The sequence below is a fragment of the Bos mutus genome, chromosome 5, assembly GCF_027580195.1.
Source record: "Bos mutus isolate GX-2022 chromosome 5, NWIPB_WYAK_1.1, whole genome shotgun sequence".
Taxonomy (NCBI): Eukaryota; Metazoa; Chordata; class Mammalia; order Artiodactyla; family Bovidae; genus Bos; species Bos mutus.
The window spans coordinates 111,012,558-111,040,432 of record NC_091621.1 but is presented as its reverse complement, the minus strand read 5'-3'; the positions used below and the strand labels follow the sequence as shown (position 1 = coordinate 111,040,432).

General features: G+C 54.7%; 2 protein-coding genes across 11 annotated transcripts in view; one reads left to right on the top strand and one right to left on the bottom strand.

Moving 5' to 3' along the window:
* Nucleotides 1-2,469, top strand: part of BCL2L13 (BCL2 like 13) — a 50,561-nt gene extending 48,092 nt beyond the window's left edge. For 5 of the 8 annotated variants that reach the window (XM_070371647.1, XM_070371648.1, XM_070371652.1 and 2 more), the window contains one exon: nt 395-2,469. In XM_070371647.1, coding sequence (XP_070227748.1) covers nt 395-1,111 — 717 coding nt within the window. In that variant the 3' untranslated portion in view covers nt 1,112-2,469. The remainder of the gene's footprint in view (nt 1-394) is intronic. The other 3 variants (XR_011464340.1, XR_011464338.1, XM_070371651.1) reach the window with 2 other exon arrangements.
* A 2,895-nt stretch (nt 2,470-5,364) lies between these two features.
* Nucleotides 5,365-23,376, bottom strand: BID (BH3 interacting domain death agonist). Of its 3 annotated transcripts, none has more exons than XM_014478071.2 (6): nt 23,283-23,376; nt 11,272-11,330; nt 9,269-9,473; nt 7,960-8,099; nt 7,296-7,508; nt 5,365-6,261 (listed from the first exon to the last, which is right to left on the bottom strand). In XM_014478071.2, the coding sequence occupies exons 2-6, from the start codon at nt 11,281-11,283 to the stop codon at nt 6,253-6,255; spliced, it is 579 nt and encodes a 192-aa protein (XP_014333557.1). In that variant the 5' UTR covers nt 11,284-11,330; nt 23,283-23,376; the 3' UTR covers nt 5,365-6,252. The 3 variants fall into 3 exon arrangements, with proteins under 3 accessions (XP_014333557.1, XP_014333556.1, XP_005895269.1); XM_014478070.2 differs by having other exon boundaries at nt 5,367-6,264; XM_005895207.3 differs by lacking the exon at nt 23,283-23,376 and adding an exon at nt 23,133-23,276 and having other exon boundaries at nt 5,367-6,264.
* Nucleotides 23,377-27,875: the final 4,499 nt, after the last annotated feature.

Genomic DNA, 27,875 nt, shown 5'->3' with positions numbered 1-27,875 from the left:
CTGGGCCAGGCTCCCACTCACCCTTGCCTCCCCAGCCGCTGCCAAAACATATTGTCCTGGTCTGCTGAGCCAGTGGTGAGCCTGGAGCACCAGCTGCCTGCCTGTGCTTCTTCCTCTGCCGGGCCGTGTTATTTACTGTGTTAAGTGTGTGTGAAGTCGAATGGGATGTGCATCAGCTTTCTGCTGATGCAGCGTTCAGGACGTGCTTAGAGAACCATCTTGTTGGAAACTCCTCCTCTGCATTGGTCTGCAGGCGAGTGTGTTCAGTCCAGAAACGCCATCATTTTAAATGATGTATTTGTTCCTCAGGCTCAACTTAGGAGGGAGTTTTCCCGATGTGTGTTCACAGAGGTTGCTTTAGTGCCCTTGTGCTGACCACGTGCTCCTCTTCTAGGGCACCGTCTTTAACCTGGAGTCAGAGGAGGAGTGCCCCGCGGGTGCCGCGGAGGACAGCAACGACATCTACATTCTGCCCAGCGACAGCTCCACGCACGTCAGTCCCCCGGAGTCGCCCTCCACGGCCACGGCCTCCTGGCAGGCCGAGAGCTTGCCCGTGTCACTGTCCGCCAGCCAGAGCTGGCACACGGAGAGCCTGCCGGTGTCCCTGGGCCCCGAGTCCTGGCAGCAGGTCACAGTGGACCCCGAGGAGGTCAAGAGCTTGGATAGCAACGGGGCCGCAGAGAAGAGCGAGAACAACTCCTCCAACTCCGACATCGTGCACGTGGAGCGGGAGGAGATCCCCGAGGGCGTGGGGGAGGCGGCCGCGCCGGCCCCTGCCCTGATGGCGGCCGTCCCCAGGGCCAGTCCCACGACGTCCCTGTTTGTGGAGCTCGGTGAAGAGGAGGCAGAAGCAGCCCCAGCAGAAGCTTCTGAACTGGAGCGGAAGGGGGTCCTGCCACCCAAGTCCCCAGCGGAGCCCCCTTCAGCCCCGCCGAGCCGGGAAGAGGCCACTGGAGGGCAGGGGGCACTCAGGGTAGGGCCCCGCCCAGGCGACCTCGAGAAGGCCGGCCCGCTGCCCGAGGGCAGGTCCCTCCTGCTCTTGGGAGGGGCGGCTGCCATGGCCATCCTAGCAGTGGCGGTCGGGTTGGCACTGGCTCTGCGGAAGAAATAGGTTTTCCTCCTCGGGGTCCACCGTGACCTGCTGCCAGGACTCGGGACCCAGGAGAAAGAACGAGGGTTTTAGTTGTCTCGACTGAATCCGAATGGGCAGCAGCTGGTTGGACATCCGCAGGACGCTCTGGGGTGAGGAGCTGGGTCAGCAGGGCAGGGGCGGCCCACCTGCCGGGGCTTGAGGTAGAGGCTGTGCACGCGGTCTGCTGGGCGGTCCCTGGCCTGGGTTCCTCTGAGATTCAGGGTCTAGGGTGTCAAATGCTTCCTCAGTCTTGTCTGTGGCATCTGGGCAACCCCGGCTGTGAGCACCTGTGCCCCCGAGGGTGCGTAGCCTCCCCCATCAGCCCCCGTAGCACCTTCCCCTTTGGTGACAGCACCCCCCGATGTTGCCAAACGTCCCCGGGGTAATGGGTCCCGTGAGAGCCTCAGAGGCAGAGGGTTCTCGTGGGCACCTGGGGGTCCAGGCAGGAGGGCTTGGCTGTGGGCCCCTCAGCTGCTGACGCACTCCGGCCTGGAGCCTCCCCTCTGCCAAGAGCGTGCGCTTTACGACCCCTACTCTGGGCTCCTCTGTTCTTCCCGTTGGTCCCGCAGCCCAAGTGCTCTGCGGTCTCCACCGCCTCTCAGGTACTGCCCTGCCCTCCGCGCCCGGGTCCCTGCCGGCCCGTGGAGAGGTCTTGCCCAATGCTTCTCTCGGCTCCCCTCATAAAGATGCTGCCTGTAGTCTTTTAAAAAGTAAATATAAGACGAGACCCAGGCCCTGCCCATGACTGTGGGCAAGCTGTCTCTTGTACAGAAGCAGGAGGGTAGCTTGGCTGACCCCCTGAGGTGGCTTGCAGCCCTTCTGTTGGTGGCCACCTGGTGGGGTGTCTCTCCAGCGGTCACTGTCTGTAGCCTGGGTTCGCCTGGGTTCTGGCTGCAGACTTCTCACTGGTCACATGGCCCCTCTTCGTCACCTGCTTGTAGTAAGAGCTCCCATACTGGGCTTCAGCCCAGGGGACGTACTCTTCTTCAGCACAGTCTCCTAAATACCATTGAAGTTAAAAAGCAGGAGAGGGGCCACCCTTGAGGCTCCTGCTTGTCTTTCAGAGTCCAGCAGGAGGCTCACACAGAGCTCATCACAGCCCAGATGCCAGAGCGACGGCCACGGAGGTTGTGGTCGGCATGTGCCGGGGATACGGCATAGCCCCGTGCACGGCCTGCGCCTCACATGGTGGGGGGCGGGGGGACTGTGTCTCTTCTCCCGAGGTCGAGTCACTAACAGGACCGTGCCTGAGACGGGTCATCTCAGAGTTACCTTAGTCAATGTAACAGGTTACTTTTTAGATCCTGAAATTTGTAATAAAATTACATTACCTATCACCATCACCAAAACTTGATGTTTTAAATGCGCTTTATTATTTTCATTTTTTGAAATTAAATCCTCCTAAAGCAGTACTGTTTACAATTGGGCAGAAGGGCCTGGAGCGTGTGTGTGTCCGTGTGCGCGTGTGTGCACTGCCCCAGGCGTGCCCTGTGACTCCTGGGGAGGGAGGTGTTGAGCTCTGCACCTGGACTGAGGAGCCGGCGGAGAGCAGGTGGGGCTCGTGTCGTGGAGCTTGTCTTCCTCCTCGCGTGTGGTCTGCTGCATCGGCATTGTCCTTTTCCCTTTTATAACGCTTTCCTTCCAGCGTTTACATTTTTAAACTCTGGATCCTCAAACCCACTGGCTGAAGGTGCTGAAGCTCCGATGGGAGCCGGGTTGCTTGTGAGCAGCGGGCGGAGGCTGGGGTCTGGGGTCCACGTCCTCCACGGCAGGAGGAGTGAGGCGGGGCTGGGTGCAGTGCTCAGTGGTGACCCAGGCGGCTTTGCCTTTGAGCGGGGATTTCTCTGCCAAGCCATTGCTGGTTCTGGTTGGTGGGTCTCCAGCACTCTTAATGTGCTATTGAATGTCATGACTTCTCATCAGTTGGCGAAAGCCACTCACGGTTTCTTGAGGAAAACACCAGAATTAAAGAATGCTGATTTATGTTCTCTGTGGTAAATGGTAGCAGTCTTGGCCCGCAAAAGCCTGGTTGGTCCCAGGGTGCCTCCGGGACATCAGCACCGCCGCCTGTGTCTGGTGTCAGATGCAGCACTGGTGTGTCCTGCGGGGCCCTCCCAATGCACGGGGCACACGCTCACGGGAGACCGCGGCTGAAGTGTGACCCACGGTTAGAGCGCTTGCTGACGCCGCCCGCCCAGGGCGGGCTGACACCTCCTCACCCACTGAGTCTGGAGGGGCTGGATCCTTGGCCAGCTCCAAAGGGACAGACAGCAGCTCACGGTTTTCCTGGGCCTCCTGTTTCTCCTGATGTCTTAGTTGTCCATTTCCTCAGAGTAAAAGTGCTTCTTTATGCCTCCTTGACGGAGGTTGGCGTGTTCTGGATTCCGCCCCTCACCCTTACTCAGTGCTGAGGTGAGACGTGGCCCCTTTCCTGCCCAAGGCCCCTCTGCTCTCTCCTCACCTGCGTCTGTGCCTGTCGTCGGGAGGCACAGAGCTCGGCTCTGGGAAGAGCGTGCTCTGCTGGAAGCAGTGTCGGGAGAACGCACTGGAGGTGAAGTGCAGTGAGGACTGAAGACTCCGTCCACATGGTAACTCAGGGCTCCCTCCAGACCACCAGCCTTGTCTGACAGCAGCCCGAGACCCAGCGGGCACAGCTGGTGAACTTGCTGAGAATGCAAGTGGCTCCTGGGCTGTGACCCCAGAGGCAGCTCAGCCGTGCGCGCTGGGTCCTCAGGAGCCCATGTGCACAGCAAGCCCGCCTCCAGACTTCAGTGACTGAGCATCTTCTGTTTTCTGTAACCATTGCTTAATTCAAGTAATCATGCACGTCCCCCTCTGTCCACAAGGATCCTGACCTAAGAGGCATCAGCTGCTTGGACAGGCCGAGTGAGGCGGCTGGGACACACTCGGGGTCGGGACATCCACACGAGAGACCGCTGCGGGGAGAAGAGCCACACCATGCATCTTGCTTCGTGACCGACAGTATCTCTCACTTGGTCTAGAAAGTGAAGTCGCTCAGTCATGTCCGACTCTTTGCAACCCCATGGACTGTAGCCTACCAGGCTCCTCCCTCCATGGGATTCTCCAGGCAAGAGTACTGGAGTGGGTTGCCATTTCCTTCAGGGGATCTTCCCGGCCCAGGGATCGAACCCGGATCTCCTGCATTCCAGGCAGACGCTTTAACCTCTAAGCCACCAGAGAAAACCCGACACCAAAACCTGCATAAACTTTATCAAGAGAGGATTACTGAATTAACATAAGCAGAACAGTGGTAGGTAAGGTGAAGTGTTCTAAGAGATAGTGGGGTTATTTGGTGCTTTAGAGCTTCTTTTACAACACTTTTAATTGCTCCTGGAAGAGAATCATCCCCCTCCTGAGAGAAAATATCTCCCTGCTGAGATGTACTGACTGGTGTGTGTGTGTGTGACTGTTCCCACTGAGGTGAACCCTTTAAACCTGGGAGATTTGTTTCCGGACGCTCGACCACACTACCTGCATTGACTTTGCGCCCCCCTGCAGCTGTCAGCCTGAGGCCCAGCCTCGGGTGCTGTGCGTTTGACGCCGAACCGTGTAGCTATTTTTTTTGGTAAGTTTGAACTCATGGAACAGAGAAGTGGTTTTGGCAACAAGAATGTGTTAGTACTTCGTTACTCGTGTTCACGTTCTTCCCCAGGACACCATGTTCAGTTAACACGGGTGTTCTGTCACCAGTGACCTGCGATCTGGAGCCGCACCCAGCATCAAACGCACGTGGAACACAGACCGGTCCTAGGCGACGCTTGTCGCCGGGAGCAGATGAGGCTGTGCTGTTCTAAGCGTGAGTGCTCCCTGTTTCCGTTTCTTTCAGTGGGCAGTGATCGCTTTGTTGGTGTTTACTTGCTTGGCTGCACTGGGTCTTACTGGCAACACGTGGGCTGTTTTGTTGCCACGTGGGCTCAGTAGTTGCAGGGCTTCCACTGCCCCCCCCGCCCCCAACCCCGTGTGGGGTCTCCGGTCCCTGACCGGGGACTGAACCCGTGTCCCCTGCGTTACAAGGCAGGTGATTAACCACTGGACCACCAGGGAAGTCCCGATTGCTTTGGGTACTTCTTGTATTCTGTCTCCAGGAAAGGAAACTGCCAAAGATGCTGAATGTTTAAGTCTGTTCTTACATCTTTCACGCCTAGAAACGTGTTCTGCCTGAAGCAGTTTAGGCACAGATGAGCAGGGGGGCAGGGCTGGAAGGTGCACAGGTAAGATCACTAACAGATAGGCAGTAGCTGCTCCAGCGGCTTAAAATTCGTATCAAAATCTTGACTTCCGTCAGAGAAAAGGGTGCATTTAGTTACACTGGAGACTGGTTACCATGGGCCTCTAAATCACCTCTATACCTTGATTTGAGTCCAGAACCTCTTGTGGTGTTTGGTCTTTAAACAGAAAGCCTGCACTTGCTTGGTATGAAGGCTGTTCACAGGGGAGTTTCCCACTCTAAGGAGTACAGGGACTCCCCTCCAGCCCTCTCTGGTCCTCCTCGGACATGGCAGGCAGTGGCCCTTGGTTTTGGCTGCACCATGAGGCAGGTGGGATCTTAGTTCCTAATCAGGGATCAGATGGAGGCCTCAGCAGTAGAAGCAGAGTCTTAACCACTGGACCACTGGTAAGTCCCACACTATTGTAAAAAGTAAGGTTGTTTTAACAACAAGTGTGTTCTTGTTTTCTGTCTGAACAGTTTGCCTTTATTTTCTGTTTTGGCTGAACCACAAGGCTTTTGGGATCTGTTCCCCAACCAGGGATCAAACCCAGGCTCCAGCAGCCGAAGTGCAGAGTCCTAACTACTGGACCACAGGAAGTCCCAGTCTGCTTCTGGGTGACTTTCAGGTGGGGACCTTCCTGGCCAACAGTAGACAAAGGCACAGTGTGGGGGTGGATGCAGAAGAAATGTCCACAGGCACACGTGAACATCTCTGTCCAAGTGCGCTAGCGCAGCAAGTCTTAAACAGCCCCGGGCTTTAAAATGGTGAGGTGGCACTCCGTGATCGTCTTGGGCCTGGATCAGTGGCCGAAGCTCGTGTCCGTGGAGGCGGCAGCTACAACGCTGACACCGCCTGCGTCTTCACAGTCTGCTTTTGCCGAGTGGTCACTCAGTCCATCTGCTGGAGCGAGAGAGGAGGAGCTGGGGTGGGCCAGGGTCGCAGACCAGGACCCCACACCGGGGCCTCCAGGCCCACACTCAGCACCCGAGCGGCTCTACCGAGAGGTTCTGTTGCAGCCCTGCAGGGTCTGGAAGCTCTTAGAAAAGGCTTCTCTCCTTCCACCAGTTAGCCTGGTTTGACGCCAAGTTGGTGCCACCCTCCGGTTGTAAATGCCTATGTAACTTCAGAGCCACGCACAGAGAATGCCTTCAAGGCTCATCAGTACATAGTGAAAGAAAGGGTCAGATACCTGAGCAGTGCTGCCGACACATAAAACTCCACTCACCAGTATCTTCAAGTTTACAGACAAGGTATGTCTACTTCCCTTCCAGCTGGTCTGTGAAACCAGACTTTCTAATACCCTGGTTGGAGGACAAATGGTGTGGTTTTTAACCCCCTTTCGACCTCTCACCCAAGGTAAAGCATGTTTTTAATTTAAACTATACCAGTCCATCCTAAAGGAAATCAGCCCTGAATATTCATTGGAAGGACTGATACTGGAACTCCAGTACTTTGGCCACCTGATGTGAAGAGCTGACTAATTTGAAAAGACCCTAATGCTGGGAAAGATTGAAGGTGGGAGGAGAAGGGAGCAACAGAAGATGAGATGGTTGGATGGCATCATGGACTCAATGGACATGAGTTTGAGTAAACTCTGGAAGTTGGTGATGGACAGGGAGGCCTGGCGTGCTGCAGTCCACAGGGTTGCTAAGAGTCGGATACGACTGAGCGATTGAACTGAACTGATGCTCATTTGTGAAAAGGTGGAGCTGAGAGCAGACCAGGGAAGCCCAGCTTGGCACATCGCTTGTGCTTGCCCTTCCCCCATACTCCCACCTCCCAAGAGCCTGTGACAGCAGCCACCTCAGAAACAAGGCATTCACCACAACCATCTCCTCCATGACTCCCGCAGTGAGGATCCTAGAGCTCAGGGAGGGGGCAGGTAGGGGGAAGGGAGACCAAGGCTGGGCTCATCCACCACTGGGTCTTACATTTCGGACTAAGTTCCTCACGTAGGCGAGGAGGTTCTGGTTGATGAAGGTCACCGTTGTGTGGAAGACATCTCGGAGCAAGGCTGGCGAGTGGTCGGCTATCTTTTTGGCCAAGAGCATGGTGAGCAGGAGCTGGGTCTTCTCGTGGTCCATGTCAGGAGGGCAGGTTTGCATGAGCTGTTCCAGCGCAGCCGCCAGGCACTGCCTCCTGTCCTGCGCACGTGGAAGCGGGGTGTGGTTACCCACCCAGGGCTGGGGCCAGCACACGGGTGCAGGGAGAGGCCTCCGTGAACCCCTGGACCCCAGAGGACCTTCCGCACTAACAGTGAGGTGGGCGCCAGGCGCCAGTGGCCTGGGAGCCACAATGGCCGGGAGGCTCCCTAAGTGGATGGCCTTCCCGGGGGCAGGAAGCTGACTGGCCGGGCCCGGCACGAGTGTGTTTCAGGCCCCGTTTTGGGAAGAGTCCTACTCGTGACACTGAGGGTGTTGTCTCCCAACTCCTGAGCCTGATTTGAGGTTCAGGTTTTCAGAGGCCGGGTGACAGTTCTTCTGGGAGACAATTCTCTAAGCTGATTCTCCCCCCAGCTTCTGTGGAAGCTCACGCTGGTCTGTCTGCCAGGAGGCAGAGGACAGACCTCAGTGGCCCCGTGGTTTCCCCACTCACCTCCTCCGACAGGCTCCTGACACTGAAGCGTGAGGCCAGGCCGGCCACCATCCCTGGGCGGATGCTGCCCTCCAGCCTGTCCCCAATCTGGGCGAGCTGCCGGGCGACTTCGCGGACTGCCTCCTCCTGACGCTCAGAATCTAACGTCCAGACGAGGCAGATTGAGGTGACGCCTGCTCACACCCTCCCCCGGGGCCCCCACAACTACTAGGGCGACTAGAGCAGCGAAGCGCTCACACGCGGCGAATAGCCGTCGTCCAGCAAGCGGCAGTGATCTGTCGCCCCAGCCGCTGTCCCTGGGTCTGCTCCAACGCACAGCGCCCCCCAACTCCGCACTTCCTTCCTAGTGCTCTGAGCTCCCCCTACCAGAAGAGAAGGTTCCGGGCTCGGGCATTTTCGGCTGTGGGGCTGACTCCCAGCCACACAGCCCAGAGCTCAGTGGGTGCAGGACAGGCAAGTGCACACTCAGAGGGGCAGGCGCTGCGTCCCTCCTGCCCCACACGGCCCAGTGAGATGCTTGGACCTGGAGACATGCATGTAGTCCCCTCCTGCCCCCAGAATCCCCCACGTGCCCGCCCTCTGCTCGGGGATAAGCCACGACCTCTGACCTGGACTACTTGGTTGACAAGACCACTCACCCCCAAGATGCCACTGCAGCCTGGCCCCCCTCTGGTTTGCTCCAGCTGCCGCCACCTCCCCCAGTGCCCCCTCGGCCTCCCCATCCAGCCGAGTGAACACGGCCAGGCCTGTCCTGCGCTTTACTGCCAAACATCAGGTTCCTGACCCACAGGCCAGTTTCCTACCTGAGGGCCCTGCCCTGTGCCTCCAGCAAGGCTCTGAAGTCTAAGGGTGGGGTGGTGAGAGGGGGGGGGCCCCAGGGATAGCAAAGCTCCTCCTGCCCCCACACCTTCCTACTCTGTCCCCAAGGGGGCCCTGGTTGGTGGGGACCTCTTAAGAGGTGGCTCCAAGCCAGGCCTCCTGGGAACAGGCTGACTCACAACTTGAAAAGGCTCCCTGGGGAGTTCCCAAGGGGCTCCCGGCGGCCTCTGTGGAGGCAGCACTGTGGTAAAAGCTGAAGCTGGGGGAACAGCCCGGCCCCAGGCACGAGCCCGGGGTCCCCACTGCCTGGTGACCGTGGAGGTCGGCATGGCTGTAGCACACAGATGTGAATCCATGGGGGACATTGATGCCCAGAGTCCTCCGGAAGCTTAGTGGGTTTTCACCGATCAGACTCCAAGAGGCCTGTTCCACTGGACATGGGGGGCCGAGCCTGAAGGCCCCAGGGCCGAGGAGGCTGGCCAGTGCCTACCTGTCTCCGCTTCCGCTGCCAAGGGGAAGTGGCTGCAGCGGTTGCCGTCCGTCTGCAGCTCGTCATCATGGAACAGGTGCCCAGGCAGCTCGTGACCCAGCGCCTCCAGCTCCCTCTGGAAGCAGGAGTGGGGGCAGCTCTGCAGGAAGCCCAGCAGCAGCAGGCTCGTGGTGCGCTCGTCCCCAGGGCTGGGGCCGTTGCTAACCTGCGAGGAGAGGACTGTGGGAATGTGGTCCTGGGCTGGCCTCACTGGTCCAAGGCCTGAGCACCCTCTAGGCAGGCAGGGGCCAGTGAGCAGAGCCTCCCTCCTGCAGACATCGAGAAAGGCTCCAACCGTGCAAGAGGTGATCCAGCTGCTGCCTCCAGGGGAGGCACGGGTCGGGGCCACCCCTGCTCGCCTCCGCTCCCATCGTCTCCTGGGCCCAGGATGGCGCTGTGCTAAAGCAGATTTTCAGCACACCTGGGCACTGGTGACCACAAACACCACCTGCCTCTGAGCAGGCCTGGCCACCCTCAGGTGGGTAAGCCCCTGCCGGGCCCACAAACAGCACGGGACAGGCGGGATGCTACAACCAGAAGAGCATGTGCGGGCAGGGCTGGGGTGAGAGGGCGTCTGGAGAGGCCAGGAACGCCTAGCTCACAGCCTGGGCCGGGAGGGCCAAGGGGAGAAAGTAAAGATCCTAGTAAAATGTACTCCTGAGTCTTTAATATTTTTCATTAGAAAAGATTAGAAAAATACTCTGATTAATCAGAGGGACTTCCCTGGTGCCCCAGTAGCTAAGACTCTAAGCTTCCAGAGCAGGGGGTCCAGCTTGGGTTCAATCTGGGCAAGGAACTAGATCCCACATGCCTCAACTAAAAACCTCCTCGCGTGCTACAACAACAAAGATCAGTGCAGCAAGTGTGAAAAGGGAGGGAAAAAAAATCAGAGAACGCTTAGAGGACAGTTTTTAGAGGGCAAAGTGTTTTAAATAAAATGCATACGTATTGCTATGCAGCCTCTACTTCTCCAGAATTCGTCCTAAAAGGGGAAATGCACCTAACAGCTCTACTAAATCTTCACAGGGAGGCCAGGCAGCATGGCAGCTGAGAGACTGCCGAAGGTGCTCCCTCTACCTCAGGAGGCGTCCTGCTCGGGGGAGGAGGGGGCTGTGGCAGCTGGACTGCATCCCCCAGAACCTGAGAGCAGGACCTAACTGGGAAAGGGGGGGTCTTTGCAGATGTCATGCTGAGGCCAGGTCATCCTGATTCGGGGCTCTATTCTTGGACAGGGCTGAGGGAGAGCCGGTGGGGATATGGCCACGTGAGTAACTTAATGCTGCTGAGCTGAGCGCTTAACAAAGGTGAAAAATCAGAAAAATCTGTAAGAGGATGAAAATTCTGACGGCAGGGAGAAAGAGGAAGCTGAAGGATGTCTCCCCACAAACCCAACTATGGGGCACTCCCATGTCGAGGGAAAAGGGGAAAGCAAACCCCGGGAGCGAGTCTCTGCATCCCCCTCACCCTGAGGCCATTGAGGTAAGCCGCACAGGGGCAGCTCCCCGAAACCCTCCTGCCTGAGTGGCTCCTGACCCGCCAGGCTGGGAAGCATAAGGCCCCGTGCCTGGCACAGCGCTGCTCCAGAAGCTCCCACCAAGCACACCTCCTCCCCAGTGCTGTCCGCTCAGATTCAGAAAGCTGGCCCAAGCTCACAAGTCACCAGGAGGGCCCCAGACCTGCAGCCGCACCCGAAGGGCTGGAGGGGATGTAGAGGGAGGGCCCGGGGGGAGGGGGCGCCCCAAGACACCACACAAGCCACGGTGGGAAGGAGATGGATGAGAGCTCCTGATTGGCTCGGCTGCAGCTTCCCTTCTGAACCCTAAACCTGCTCAAGGACCCTACATCCTTGAACCCATCTTGCATTCCAGGATCGACCAGGCACAGGCAGTGAGCAGACAGGGGCTTGTGTGCTCCAGTTACCCCAGGCCCGCCCCACCCCCGCCATGACCACCGCATCATCTGACCTTCAAATCCATGGCCTAAGCTTCACGGGCTCCGGCTCACAGGATTCCGGGTGGACGGCCTGGAAGAGGACATGCAGGGTGGGCGTGGAGCCCCGCAGGGGATAACGGAGTCATCTGGGCCCTGGCTCCCCTCATCTGCATCCCGGGCCACACACCTGAGTTTCCTCGTAACTGAGACCAAGACCACCCCCCACCTCAGGTCCAGCCTCCCACCCTGAGCTCACTGGTCAGGCAGGCAGGGCCATCTGGCTCCCAGACAGTTTCTAAGTGAACACTCAGAGCACTGGGCTCCCTCCACGAGCAATTCCTAGACATTTCCACAGATCTGTCCCACTGCAGACCCTACCCGGCTGCCGGCCCCAAGGCACCGTGGCTGCACGGCAAGGTGTGTAACAGGAGGAGAAAGAATGTCTACCTGACAGTCACGGAAGACTAAGGCTTTGGGATGGCGTCAATTCCACACTAAACAACTGCATAGGTGAAAGCTCATCAGACCAAATCTTAGAAGATTATGCCCCCGACGTGGAAAATATAGAAGACTGAGAGCTCTGTGTGCATCGTAGAGACACCCAAACAGAGTAACAAGTGTCTGCAGATCAGTCTCAACAGAACAACCCGTTTTAAAATGTATGCACAGCATACTCTGTTTATACACAGTATTAGGCTAAACCCAATGAATCGCTGCTTTGTAGGGCAAAGTCAAACTTGGCAATTCCATATGGTTCCTACATACACAGGAGGTTAAAAACAGAAAAGAAAACCAGTTCACCTCCAGGAGACAGGAGCAGAAGATGTAAGAGGTGGCAAGTATACACAGAAGAACTATACAAAAAAGATCTTAATGACCCAGATAACCACGATCCTGGAGCGTGAAGTCAAGGGGACCTTAGGAAGCATCATCATGAACAAAGCTAGTGGAGGTGATGGAATTCCAGCTGAGCTATTTCAAATCCTAAAAGATGCTGCTGTTAAAGCGTTGCACTCAATATGCCAGCAAATTTGGAAAACTCAGCAGTGGCCACAGGACTGGAAAAGGTCAGTTTTCATTCCAATCCCAAAGAAAGGCAATGCCAAAGAATCTTCAAACTACCACACAATTGCACTCATCTCACACGATAGCAAAGTAATGCTCAAAATTCTCCAAGCCAGGCTTCAACAGTACCTGAACTGAGAACTTCCAGATGTTCAAGCTGGACTTAGAAAAGGCAAAGGAACCAGAGATCAAACTGCCAACATCCACTGGATCATCGAAAAAGCAAGAGAATTCCAGAAAAACATCTGCTTCATTGATTATGTTAAAGCCGTTGACTGTGTGGATCACAAAAAACTGTGGAAAATTCTTAAAGAGGTGGGAATAACAGACCATCTCACCTGCCTCCTGAGAAACCTGTATGCAGGGCAAGAAATAACAGTTAGAACTGGACATGGAACAACGGACTGGTTCCAAATTGAGAAAGGAGTATGTCAAGGCTGTATATTATTACCCTGCTTATTTAACTTATATGCAGAGTACATCATGCGAAACACCGGGCTGAATGAAGCACTAGCTGGAATCAATACTGCAGGGAGAAATATCAATAACCTTGGATATGCAGATGACACCACCCTTATGGCAGAAAGCAAAGAGGAAATAAAAGAGCCTCTTGATGAAGGTGAAAGAAAATGAAAAAGCTGGCTGAAAATTCAACATTCAAAAAACAAAGATCACAGCATCTGGTCCTTCATGGGAAACAGACAGGGAAATGATGGAAACAGTGAGCGACTTTATTTTCTTGGGCTCCAAAATCACTGCAGATGGTGACTGCAGCCATGAAATTAAAAGATGTTTGCTCCTTGGAAGAAAAGCTATGACTAACCTGCTGCTGCTGCTGCTAAGTCGCTTCAATCGTGTCCGACTGTGTCTGACCCCACAGACAGCAACCCACCAGGCTCCGCCGTCTCTGGGATTCTCCAGGCAAGAACACTGGAGTGGGTTGCCATTTCCTTCTCCAATGCATGAAAGTGAAAAGTGAGAGTGAAGTCGCTCAGTCATGTCTGACTCCGCAACCCCACGGACTGCAGCCTACCAGGCTCCTCTGTCCATGGGATTCTCCAGGCAAGAGTACTGGAGTGGGGTGCCATTGCCTTCTCTGATGACCAACCTAGACAGCATACTAAAAAGCAGAGACATAATTTTGCTGACAAAGGTCCATCTAGCCAAAGCTATGATTTTTCCAGTCATCATGTATGGATGTAAGAGCTGGACCATAAAGAAAGCTGAGCGCTGAAGAATTGATGCTTTTGAACTGTGGTATTGGAGAAGACTCTTGAGAGTCCCTTGGACTGCAAGGAGATCCAACCAGTCAATCCTAAAGGAAATCAGTCCTGAATATTCATTGGAAGAACTGATGCTAAAGCTGAAGCTCCAATACTTTGGCCACCTGATGTGAAGAGCCAACTCCTTAGAAAAGACCCTGATGCTGGGAAAGATTGAGGGCAGGAGGAGAAGGGGATGACAGAGGATGAGATGGTTGGATGGCATCACTGTCACAAGGGATATGAGTTTGAGCCAGCTCCAGGAGATGGTGAAGGACAGGGAGGCCTGGCGTGCTGCAGTCCATGGGGTCGCAAAGAGTTGGACACGACTGAGCGACTGAACAACAACACAAGGTCACAAGATCACCTTCCGTCTGGAAATTTTCACCAGGAACCTTGGGCTGAACTCTGCCACCCTGAGGGCAGAAGACAGGTGAAGCAGTGTGCGGGGTCCACCACCTGCAGCTCCCCTAAACGTGTGGGACTTGTCTGGAGCAAAGCAAGCCCGGGCAGGGGACCAGGGACACTGATCAGACACTCACACGTGGCAGACAAAGGAGGGGGCAGGTCTGTGGGGCAGCCGTGGAGAGAGCTGGGGGCCTGCTGGCCAGGGCCACCTATGTGATGGCCAGCCTGGCTGCACGTCACAGGCAGGAACAAAAATTAGGGAGCTGTCAGTGATCGTGTCTGGACTGTCCCAGAGAGCAGTCTGACTTGACCTCCCTGGGCTGGTCACTCTGTGTGAGTGGATGACTGGTCACTGTGGGTGAGGACTGGGCCGGCTGCTCCGCCACCATCCACTTGTATGTTCACTCTGGTCATCTCAGGTTCCCTGGCCTGCAGGAGGCAACCTTCCTTTCCATCACAGTAGGCGGGGACCCTTGGCCCAGACTGGCTTTCCCGAGAGGCTCTACAGGCTTCGCTCCCTAAAAGGCAGCTCAGTTCTGAGACAAGTGGCATATCACAGCGGCTCACACAAGCACCATTCAGAGATAGGACGTTCCCAGGAAAGTTCTTGTTTTGTCAAATTATACTACATCCCAGTAAAAAGAACAAGGGACAGTAGTGCAAATGTCCACGACGGGTGAGCGGACAGCACTGTGCCCATCACAGTGAGCTTCACTCAGCCTCAGAAAGAGGGAAATCCTGGCACCTGCTGCACGCGGGACCCTGAGGACGCTGTGCCAAGTGACAGGAGGCAGACCCCAAGGGCAGACCCCAAGTGGCCGGCGGCCCGGGTGGTAAGACGCAGGGTTCTGGACGGGACGGTGGGGGTGGGGGGTCTCACTGCAGGTGGACATACATTTTCCCCCACATACAAAAAACAGGGAAACTGTGGCAACATGGAGGAACGCTGAGACGTCACACCGAATGAAACAAGCCAGACACAGGAAGACACACACGGCCCGGCTCCACTTACACGAGCAATCATGTCCGTTTCTAGAGAATTACTAATTCCTTATTCATGCTACTGAGCTGCACACATAAAATGATTATATGTATAATTTTGCATCTGTTCCACCACAATCAAAAATGTTTGAAAAAAACTTCCTTTTGAACCTATGCAAGCAACAGTTTGTTGTTATTTAGTTCCTAAGTCATGTCTGACTGCTTGAAACGCCGTGGACAGTAGCCCGCCAGGCTCCTCTGTCTTTAGGGATTCCCCAGGCAAGAATACTGGAGTGGGTTGCCATTTCCTCCTCCAGGAGATCTTCCCAACTCACGAATCAAACCCAGGTCTCCTGTATTGCAGGTGGGTTCTTCACTGTTGAGCCACCACACAAAATGAGGAAACTTAATTCTATCGGGGGGAACCAGATGTCAGTTCCATCTAACAGATGTGTATGGGCTACAGAGAGTTTCAGAAAGAGAAAGGTTCCTCATGTGTCTAGGGAACAAATGCCATCTCAGCACCACTGCAAGCGCACCACCAGGTCCCGCCGTGGCCTCGCCCCCTGCTGCCTCCAGAAGAGCCCGGAGCCCTCCCGCAGCCCCAGGTGCAGCTCTGAGCTCCTGAAGCCCGTTTGTGCAGCAGCACTAGTTCCAAGTGCCCGGTATAACCACTGGCATGAGCCTCGGAGTCTGTCCTCTACTGCGGACACACACCGAACAGCCCTGAGTCGCCTCCAGAGGGCAGGGCCTGCCAGCGGTGACTCACAGACTTCTCCAACAAGAGCAGACGGGAGAGGGTCAGAGTCTCTTGTGATCTGTGTTCCCCTGAGAATAAACAGATTATGGACAGCGACGGCGTCCCCACGGAGCACAGAGTTTCTGCAACACTCACATGTGTGTTACATTTTCCTGTAAACTAGACCAAGGAAGCGTGAGCCAGCACCTCTTCAGACAGCTGCTCTTCCCACAGTAACATGTCAAACAAAGCTGATTACATAATCGCTCTTTTTAGAAGATGAATGGCCTGTGGGATTCTCTGGGAAGTCTCAATGACAGTTGTAGGTGTAAAACATATCCTGAAAACAACGTTTTTCCTCTCAATTCAGGGTCCAACCTCCAGAAGCACCATCAGAGCCCACCTGGTCATTTACGACGGGGTCAGGGAAGCCTGCGGAACAGGGCACGGTTGTCAGTGAACTAAGAACCCCTTAGCTCCTCATAAGTGACGAACCTTTGTTCTTGGTGGGACTGTTTTTCCCTTTAGAACATAAAGCATCAAAAATTATCATTTTAGGGCTTCCCAGGCGGTGCAGTGGTTAGGATTCCATGCTTCCAACGCAGGGCGCCCAGGCTCAAGCCCTGATCTGGAAACTAATTTCCCGCAAGCTATGCGGTGAGGCCAAAAATCCAAAAACAAACAAACCAAGCAAACTTTCACAGCTTCTTTTCAGTCTCAGACATTTAAGGGATTTGCAACATTATGAAACCACGTTGTCACTAAAAGCTCTGTCCTGTAACGCACTGTGTTAAAAACGTTAACAAGCAACGTGCACTGATACGTCCAAACATACCAACAATATTGTAAAATTTTCTCCAGTTTTACTTTCTAACACAGAAAATAGATAAAACCTGGTTAATCAAAAGCTTTTCAGGGTCCTCAGTCATTTTTGTGTGTAAGTCTTAGAGACCAAAAGGTTGGGGGGAGGAACTAGACCTTTCCCTTGAAAATAAAAGCATATCTATTAACACAACAGTTTTCTCTGCCATCCATTTTAATTAAGAGACTTAACCAAAGTGACTGATTCTTTCACAGAGAATCAGGTGACTAGGTCTCACACAGTTCAGATGTCACTTCCCAGCCACACACATCCTGAGCTTCCCCCAGGCGCACACACACTCAGTGATGCCAGCCAACGACAAAGCCCTGCTGAGAACACTGAAAACACTTAAAATACACCTGGTACCCAATGCTTTTGGATCCTGTCTTATTTAGAAATCGCCTGGGTGTACAATGATTGCCATCATTAATTCAGTGTTCATGCTGTAATCTGGAGTACTGTTAGAAACACTGTCAGAATTCTATTCAGTTTAGGTGAAAACAAATTTACATTTCTCGTAACCTTAAACACTAAGAATAGTATCAGTTGATTTGAGAAGGAAACCTATAGAAGTTTGCAGGGGGTGGGGGGTGGGGCAGAGAGGAACCAATTAGCATATAATATACAATTTACTAGTATAGTGAATATTGATTACTACATGTAATCAATATTAAGTATTGATTTATCAGTAATATTGATAAATCAGAGAAAACACAGCTTTTTAAAATCCAAAATTAATTTATTCTCATTTGCCAAAGATTTACCTTAACTATGTGAACCTGTACTCTTTTTATATTGAGATATAGTTGATATACAGTATTATATAAGTTACAGGTATGCAACATAGTATCCACAGTTTTTAAAGGTTATACGGCTTCATAATTACTATAAGATACTATGTTCCTGTGGTGTGCGGCACTGCCCTTTGAGCTCACGTATTCTACACTTAACCCCCTAACCCCACCGTGCCCCGCCTTCCCTCTCCCCACTGGCAGTGGTTTAGTTGCTAAGTCTTGTCCAACTCTTGTGACCCCGTGGACCATAGCCTGCCCAGCTCCTCTGTCCATGGGTTTCTATAGGTGAGAGTACTGGAGTGGGCTGCCATTTCCTTCTCCAGGGGATCTTCCTGACCCAGGAATCAAACCTGGGTCTCCCACCTTGTAGGCAGATTCTTTACCATCTGAGCCACCAGGGAAGCCCACTCCCCACTGGTAACCACTGGCTTGTTTTCTGTATCTGTGAGTGTTTGTGAACATATGTTCTTAAAACATTTCTGAGTTTGTTTTGGTGTATTTTTAATTTTTTGAAAGTCTAATGTATTTAAACTACTAGAAATGAGATTTCCTCATTTCATGGAAATTTTAGATAAATTTGACTTACATAAGCATATTTATTTAGGTCCAAAAGCCAATGAGGACACAGTTCTTCCAATTTAAGATACTTCACAACCAAACTCCTCAGTGATGAAAAAAATGCTTCCCACATTTACACGCCAAGAGGCAAAGGTCTTTCTGAATAGCAGACACACAGACAGCACCCAGCTTCGGTCCCACAAGTTCAGCGCCAAGTCAAGAGCAAACACAGAAACGCCAAGGCTCACGCGTCCAGATGCAAGGACTGGTTCCCTGTGGTGGCACAAAATTATGAACTGAGCTCAAAAGACCAAGGACACAAACCGCCGTCTGACCACCCGGATTCTCCGTCCTCTCGTGCTCGACACAGAGAGACCTTCCACGTCTCGCACAAGGACACGGTCAGCAAGACCACCAGTGGAGAAACCTGTCCACGCGCGCAAACCTGAAACCCAGCCAAACACTGTCTGGACAGAGCTGTTCCACTGGCCTGAGACACGGCCTCTGGGGCCAAGTCCACCAGGCACGCTTTTGGGGATGGCTCCAAAACTGCCAACACAGAAAGCGCAAAACCATGATTTCCCCACAAATATAGAATAATAAAATGAAATATGTCCAAGATTTTATTTAGTTCATTAATTAACGAAGAAACCAGTAAGATGATTCAGCCAGTTTCTGAAAACATGGGTTTGTATGGCAGCTGCCAGTTCCACTCAGATCACCTGTGCCAGTCCTTCCCCTGAAGCGAGTGAATGGAAGCGAGCGGGAGCCCAGCCCAGCGCCCTCGTGAGCTCCTTCTGACGACTCACCCGGGACACACTGGGGCCCCACTTCCACCACGCACCGCCTGGACTCGCCGGAGTGTGGGACGCCAATCTCTGCCTCTTCTGTGCTGGGCTTCCCGCCTTCAGGCTTCCCCACAGACCCCACCGCTTGCTCACCTGCTCCCCTACTTGGTCCCCGCTCCATCTTAAAGGACCACTGGTTTTCAACCCTGGCTGCACACACTGGAATCAACAGAGAGGCTGTAAGACATCCCAATTAGATAAGAGCTCACATGTGGAAACGCCCAACGAATCCACTAAAACAGCCCAGCAAGTAACAAGTGAGTTCACCAACATTGCAGGACACAGACCGTGTACGCCCACTGTACTTGTGTGTGCCAGCGATTAGCATCCGAAAGAGAAACAGAACTAGGATGGCAGCGAGAAAAGTTAAATACTCTGGAACACTTGTTGGACAGAAGAAGCGTAAGAGCTGTACCCTGAAAAGTGCACACGCTTTTCGTTGCAGAAAAGCACAGATCCAAATAAGCGGGCTCATTCCGGTCCACAAGCTGGAAGAACACCCATGGACTCAACAGGATCCCCGCAAGCTCCCACCAGGCTTTTTCACAGAAAGAGAGAAATGGTTCCTCTTTCATTAGGAAATGCAAGGGGCACAGAATAGCCAATGAGAAAAAGAACAAAGCTGGTAGACTCACTCCCCAACTTCAAGACATATGACTGAGTGACAGGAATCGAGACCGTGTGGTACCGGCAGTGGCGCAGAAGTGACAGTCCAGACACAAAGCCTAATGCCTGCGGTGCATCCACCTCTGACCAAGGGGTCAAGAGCCGCGTAAGGAACAGGCTCCTCGGCGAACGGTACTGAGACACCTGGGAGCAAAAGCATCAGTTGAGGCCCCTCCCTCGTATTATACACAAAATCTACCTCAGCATAGATCATAGAAGAGAACAAAGACATAAAACTTTACGGCCTTGGATGAGGCAGTGATTTCTTAGATACGACACCATATGAGAGAAGAACAAGCCATACAAAGAGAAAAATAGATAAACTGAACTTGATAATTAAACCTTTGCGCTTCAAAGGACATAAGCAATGAAAAGACAATCCAGATAGGGGGAAAAAAATGCTTGCAAGTAATTCATCAGACAAGGGACTAGTACTCAAATATATATAAAGAATTCTTGTAACAACAAAAACACATTTCAATTGCAAACTGGGTGAAAGATTTTAACAGGATCCAAAGACATACAGATGGTCAACAGCTAAGCTGCTGAGTCACTTCAGTCGTGTCCGACTCTGTGTGACCCCACTACAAAAATGCTAATCAAACCGCAATGAAGGGGAATTTCCTGGTGGTTAGGGCTCCCTGGTCAGGGAACTAAAATCTTTACTAAAAGCCAAGCATAAAGTGCAAAGGAAGGGAGGGAGGAAGTAAGAAAAGAAAGAAAAGTGAATGCGGAGATTCACTTTCACATCCACGAGGGCTGGAATCGAAAGCTGACAGCAAGAGGCAGCAAAGACGCGGCTCAGCCGGGACCCCACATCACATGCACAGATCTCCGGGGGGCAGGGCAGGTGTGGAAAAGAGTGCAGACGCTTTGAAGTTTTGCAGCTCCTCAAAACGTTAGGCTTCCCTGGTGGCGCAGACAGTGAACAGTCTGCCTGCAACGCAGGAGACCCGCGTTTGATCCCGGGGTCGGGAAGACTCTTCACTCTTTCCAAAATGTTAAGAGTTATCACATGACCCAGAAATTCCACTCCTAGCTACGTATACACACAACACAAATGAAGACGCACGCCCACATGAACGTTTGTCACGACGCCATCCAAAATAACCAAAAGTCGAATGTCGATCAACTGTTGAATGGATAAGGAAAATGTAGCAGATCCATAAAATAGAGTATTATTTGACCATAAAAATGGGAGTGAATTTCTCATACAGGCTGCAACATGGATGAACTCTGAAACATGAGGCTGAGTGAAAAAAATCTAGTCACAGAAAACCAGAGTTCATTCCTGGAATGATTCATGGTATGATTCCATTGATGTGAACGTCCCAGAACTGGTGAATCCACAGAGGAAAAAGTGTTGCCTGGGGCTGTGGGGATGAAGGGACTGGGGGTAACCGATGATGTGCCTGGTTTCTTCTGGGGCTGTTGAGACATTCTAAAATTAGACTGTGGTGATGGTTGCACAACTTTGCAAATACACTGGAAACCACTTCGAGTTTGCAAATTTTATAGCATAGGAAATATCTCAAAAAAGTAGTTTTAGAAAAACGCAGCATGAAGGAGGGGACAGTGAGATAAGTGGGGGAGCCACCCCACACACAGGCCCTGGAAGTGCAACTCCCCCACCCCACCAGGTGCTCCAAGTCCAGTGTCCATGTCTCCCGCTGCCCTGCCCTCCCTGGCCCCAGAGAGATGCGTGCACAGGGCGGGGGGGGCAAGATGACCCGTGGGGGCCAGGTGTCCTGAAGCCCCCCTGGGGCGTCAAGGTTGACCTCTGCAATAACTACTCTCCCCTTAGAGCCACAGAAAAGCAAAGGGATGCCTCCATGGCCTTCTGGTGAGCAGGAGCCCTGGACCCAGAAGAGGCCTCTCCTCACGTGTGGCAGCTTGCTCCTGGCTGCCACCTCCCTCCCCAAGGACAGAAGGTTTTCGTGCACCTGAAGGTCACCAGCCCCTCTTAACCCTGCTGCGTTTGACTCAGAGGGCACTGGTTCCCTCCCCTGCCCAAGTTGACAGGACACTTGCAGGCAGAGGGTGACTGCAAACGAGCCACTTCCTTGCCATCTAAGTGGGTGGCTTCCAGGACGCTGGGCACTGTACACAAGAGCCAATGAGAACTCAATTTTCACACAACCTCCAGAAGTGGTTGCTCTGTGGTCCATCCAGGTGCTCACGTTTGCTATTCATGGGCAACTTTCCCAATCAGTCCAGCACAGCAGGAAGAAAAGAGGAAGGAAACACATCAGGAAAAGGAGGAAAGGAAGGAGGGAAGAGCTGGGTTCCGGGTGGGGGTTGGGGACCGGGAGGCCAGGACAGTTGTTGGAGAACAGCCCCAACAAGGGTCCAGGGTCCAGGCACCAGCCCAATGCTTTCCCCACCCCCACAGCTGCCAGCAGGGAGGGGTGCGCAGAAAGGCAGGGCCCTGCCCACATCCCACCACCCCCCACCCCATCCCCGTCTCTAACAGGTCGAGGTACCAGGCAAGGCAGCATGGGGAACCCAGGCAGGCCACTCCAACCAGAAGAGCTGGACTCTGAGGTCACAGGCTTGGACCAGTGTGTGTGTGTGGCACTGTGAACTCTGTCACAGCTGCCATCTCCAGGCTTGTCCTCAGGTGAGCACTCACGTGACCTCTGGGGGCCCAGCCAGGTGAGCACTGGAGGTCCAGTGGGGCAGGCACTCCACGCCCGCACTCCCTCCACCCGACACCCACCACCAGAGATGCAGCCACAGGAGCACTGGCCACAGCTCTGGAGCAAGGCTTCTGAGGGTCCACTGCCCAGAGGCAGTGTCCCAGAACCCCAGCACAGCACTCGGTCCGGGATCAGGACCCAGGCCCTCTCCCTGCAACAGGCAAAAAACAGCAGCAATATCGCTCACCACCTCCAGCGCTGCCAGGACCCTGGCCCTGGGAGGCCGGTCACCCTCATCGTTCCTCCTCCGTGCTGGGGCTCCCTGGCGGGCCATTCTCCTCTGCAATGAGTGGGACCTCCAGTCCTGGGTCTGGGAAAGCCTGGGAGCAGAGCCCCCTCCCCAGCACCTCAGAGTCCATCTCAGATGGACTGACTCAAGACAACAGTAACCCAGTCCCTGTTCGGGTAGCTCTTTGCTCCAGAGCCTGCATATCCCCGAGTCCCAAGGTCGCCATTCCCACCACACAGCACGGGGTCCGCGCAGCCCCCCGAGCCCCGCCCAGAGACGACCGACCCTTCCAGGCCGCCCCTCTGGCCACCCCATCCGCTTCTCCCGGTGCCTTCCTAGAGCCACCTCGATCTCGGCAGCCGGCGGGCTCCTCCCACCCTCCCCCGGCTCGACCACAGACTCTCTTCCAGGACTAGGGGGCCCGGGTTCAGGCTCTGCCCAGAGATGGCAGGGACGCAGGTCCAAGAGCGCCCCCTTCCCGACCCACCCGGGCCCCGACGGCGGGACCGAGATTGGAACCACTTGCCCCCGCAGAGGCCGCCGAGGAGGCCTGGGCAGCAGACAGACCAGCAGATAGGGCACAGCCGTGGGGGGAGGGGGGAGTCGCCCGGAAACGTCTCCGTGGTGAGGCCCCCTCAGTGAAGACCATCCCTCCGGGTGACGAGCACCCTCCCCGTGAGGGCTCTCCTACCCCGGCAGCGCAGGGCGTCCCGCGCCCGGCCTGCCGGCCGAGGTCTCGCCCTCCCGGGGTTTCCGGTCATTATTTCACTCCATAAACCTACCTTCACCGCCCGCAGCACGTCCAGTGCGGCGCGAGCCGGGGAGGCGCCTGGACCCGCGGCCGCCCCACGCGGAAGGAACAGCAGGACGGAGCGTGGGGTCGGGAGAGGGGAGCCAGGGGGCCGGAGGCGCAGACGGCAGGCAATACTCACCTCCACCGCAGAGCGAGGCGGCCGGACAGCAGCGCGACGTAGCGCACCGGGCGCGCGCGGGAAAAGACCACGTCCCGGGGGCGGGGCGCGCAGCCGCCGTGAGCCCATTTCCTGTAGTTCCCGCCCCGCCCACACCGGCCACGGCCCCAACCCATCATCATTCCCCAAAGAGCTCCGCGGCCCCGCCCCGCCTCCAGGCCCCGCCCCGCCCCCCCCGGTGCCAGGAGGCTTAGTGCCGAGAAGCAGGAACAGAGGCCGAGAGGGACCAGGGCAGTCGCTAGACAGGAACTCAGGAATAGAAACCAAACTTGACAAACAAAAAGACAGGAAGGAAATATAACCAGAAACCATCGAATGCTTACAGTAAAGTTACAAAGTCACTGGATTTTCCTCTTTGTACTTTCCACTTTTTCTTAAATGACTTGTGGCCCCAATTTTACAATGAATGAAAGCTATGTAACAAAGGTCAAATAATGGAGCAGGTTTCAAATGTAGGCCGTGTTATCCACGTCCCAGCTTGGCTTCTCTATCAGAGCTGCGTATCCAAGTGGTTAAAGTATACACAGCAAGTAATTCTTTAAAATGGATCTCCTGGCAGCCAACACAAGAGAGACAGAGGGACAGATTTCACATCCTACAAGCAAAGGACAAAGTTGCCAATTTCCACTGCACAGGAGACCGGCTTTATCTCACACCTAACTTTAAAGAAACTCTCTGACTTTTATGTGCACCTGTGAAGGAAGTGTGAACAGGGACGATCTAGGAAATCTGAACAAGGGCACGTTCATGACAATCAACACAGGACTGTGTGAAGGGACAACAGCACAAGCCACCCGTCGGGGCCCCAGCTCAGCACTCTCTCCCCGCAGTGGCTGGAAACAGACCCCAGTACCTGCCGCTGAGGCCGCCTGCATAAGCCATTAGCCACCCCAACCGCCACCTCCACTACATTCTAGGGCAACAAATGCATTGCCAGTACGCCATGGGGTCCAGCCAGGCCCAATCATGTTCCCTAAAAGCTGCTCCCGGGCTTTCACTGCAGTTTTGTCAGGAGTATAACTTCTAACCAGTGCATACAACCAGTCGTCCTTCAAGCCTCAGCACCAGCTCGCACTCACCCGTTCTGAGTGACGGACAGACGACATGCCTCTCGGTCTCCTTACCCAGGCTTCTGACTGTGACTTCACTTTCAAAAAAGTGTACTAACCCCTGTGTACTGATGCAGGGAATGTCAGTTGGTGCAGACACTATGGAAATTCCTCCAAAAATTAAGAACAGAACTACTATATGATCTAGCAATTCTGCATCTGGGTATTTATCCAAAACAATGAAATCACTATCCTGAAGAGCTATCTGTACCTCTACATTCACTGTAGCATTATTTACAATAGCCAAGGTACAGGGATAACCTCAATGTCCAAGGGCTGATAAACCAGTAACGAAGATGTGTGTGTGTGTGTGTGTGTGTGTGTGTGTGTGTGTGTATATATATATGGAATACTGTTCAGCCATAAATGGGAGTTCCTGCTCTTTGCAAGAATGTGGATGGACCGTAAGGGCATTATGCTTAGTGAGATAAGTCAGAGAAAAACAAATGCTGTGTGATCTCACTTACATGTGGAATCTAAAAACACCTGAACTCAGATAAGAAAACAGACTGGTGGTTTCCAGAGGCAGGGTGGGTGTGAGTGGTATATGGTGAAGGGGGTCGAAAGACACAAACTTCCAGTTATAAAACAAATACGTCCCGGGAATGAAATGTTCTGCGTGGGGACCGGTTAACACTGCTGTGTTGTGTACATGAAAGTTGCTGAGACAGTAGACCTTACAGGTTTTCATCCAGAGAAAAAAAAATTTCAGGATGTGAGGTGATGGATGTTAACTAGACTAATTGGTGATCAATTTGTAATGTGTACAAATATCAAGCTGTTATGTGGGTGGCCAGGAGTCAGAAGCAAGGGTTAGAAGGTGATCCAGGCACAGGGCACTGGGTTCTGAAGGGACAGGAAGAGGAGAGAGACACAGGGATGTCCCCTACCTTCCTCCTGAGCTGCTTCCACCATGGAGCCTGGGCTGGGCAGACAAGCCAAGGGCCCTGGGAGCCTGCAGGGCTGAGGTTGGGACTCTGAGGGGCCATGCACACGGTTGCTGCTGTTTTGATGGGCTCGTGTCCCTTGAAACCTGGGAAGTGAGGCCTGACTTCCCGAAAACAAATGTCTTTGGGGTGGGGGCTCTAGACGGCAGCGGGGCTCATGCCCCACCCCTGGGTGCCCCTCCCAAGATGCCCCTGTCCTGCCTCTAGGGATCCCAGACACCACTTGCTCACACCTGGCACCCAGCTGACTCCTAATCTGTGGGGCCAAGCCGTCCTCCATTTCTGCCACAGCAGCGCTTCACTGCAGGGATCAGGACTGACAGTCAGTTCCTGCAGGTTGGGCCCTCTCAGCTCTTGACCATCAACCAGACCAGCAGAGTCTGGGAGAGCACTTTCCGGAACCAGGGCCCTCCAGGGTCCTCCTCTATGCTCCCTGCCCCGCTCTGAGGGGCCACTGTGGGAGGCCAGGGAGTGGAGGCTGAGGGCGAGTGGCTGATTGGAAGGGGCCACTACCCCGTCCATGGAGAAAGGTCTGGGGCTGGGAGGGGGTGGACCAGCTCCCAACCTCCAAGGTGCTTTCCCACCAAGACAGAGTCGAGGCTCTGGATCTTGAAGGACAGGCAGCAGAGTCAGGAGAGAGGACCGTAGTGCAAATCCTGCTGGTGGAGACGGGGAGGAGAGCTGCCGGCCCTGGAGTGGGCAAAGCTCCAGCCAACAACCAACATTAACTAGGGAGGCCTCCACTCTGGGAACCAGAGCAGAGTCACCTCCACAGGACTACCTGGTGCCTGAGAAAACTCCATCGTGACCCTCCGGGCTCCGTGGCCTGGCTACAGTCAGAACAGACTCCAGCGAAGAGCCCAGGTGACACCAGCGGGCGCCTAGTTGTTCCGACACGTCTTTTCACCCCTCACCCTCCCACCCAGCTTTTCCACCAACAGAGGTGAGCCTCCTCCCACCACCCCACCCCAGGGCCCCTGGGCGACGCTGGAGGAGCGGCTGTCCTCAGCCTGGACAAAGAGCTCGGGGCAGAAGGCCCTGTTCCTCTGCCCACTCCTTCCAGACCTGCGGCAGAGGAGGGAGTGGAGGTTGTTGGGGGTGGGGATGCTGGGGGCTGTTGAGACATGGCAGCCTGGCCCCACTGGACGCCCACTAGTAGGGGGGCCCGCAGGGGCTTTAATGGGGGAGTCCTGCCCCGAGGGTGTGCATTTGCTTATTGAGTGGGAAAGAGATCCTCTTCCACACAGAAGGAGAAATAGCACCTGCCTTTAGCCCTGCCACTTCCTCCCTGCTCCCCCTCCTTCCGGCCAAGGACATGGTCACCACCAACAGGCCTCATCCTTGTTTACCTCTGCGACCCTCCCTAGGAGGGTGAGGACACCTGGCTCTTCTGGAGGCCTCTTTCGGACATCTCCCCACTGGAGAACCTGGCAGCCCAGGCTTCTCTCCGGAGCTTCCAGGAAGGGGGATGGAGGCCTTCTGGGGGTCCCCTCCAGCTGACTGTGGAAGGCCCAGCATCATCCAGCCTCACGGTCTCCTGGTGGTGGCCCCTCGGAACGTCCTGGGACGCTGTCTGTGCAGAGCAGTAAACTAAGTTCCTGGGATGAAACAGAGATTCAGGCCAACATTTGAAATCATCACGAAGAAACTGCAACTCTGCGGGCTCTACAGACCATGTGAGGTAGCCCTGGGCTGGAGGGACCAGCTCCTCTGTCCTCCTGGGTCTCCGACCTTTCAAGAACATCAAGTCATGCCAGGTGAGGCATCTGCAAGATGCAGGAGCCTCAGCCCTTCAGGGCCTCTGGGGACTAGTCTCCAGGAACAAGGCTGTGCACTGTTGGGGTAAGGTCCTTGGCTTGGATCCCATCCAGCCCGGTCCCACCCGAGAACCAGAACCTGGCTCTGAGAAGCCGCGTGGGGATGGGGTGGTGTGCGCTCCGGCCACTGTCTCCCTCTGTGTCTTCCTGGGAACAGGTGCCTCCTCAGGCCCACAGCATCTGGGGCTCCACTGCCAGGTGAAGTCTGGAGGTGGGGCTGCCACCAAACGCCACCTGCCAAGCCCGCAGCCACAGGCCATCTGGGAGCCACGCTGGAGGCCCATGTGTCCTGCCCTGGCCCAGCTAACAGGATGGAAGGCTTCCTCCCTCCTCACTGAGCATCCCACGGGGAGAGTCTCCTGGTCAGAGAGACAGCCCGTGTGTGCTTCCCACTTCCCACTGTAGCTCCTACGACAGGGCCGTGGGCACCAGGCTGTAGACAGACTCGGAGCCACAGATGAGGTGGGTCCTTGCAGGGGAACAGTAGCAGCTCCAGGCGGCTTGCCCTCTGCTGTCAGCCTGAAGCCACCACCGCCTCCTGCCATGCGGGCACCTATGAACCGCAGCCAACCCTGCCCGTCTCCAGCTCTAATCAAGGGCCCTGAGGAACCAAAGGGGGTCACCACGGCCCCTCCCCTGCAGGCACCGGCCCAACCCAGACCTCCTGCCCAGAACCTCGGG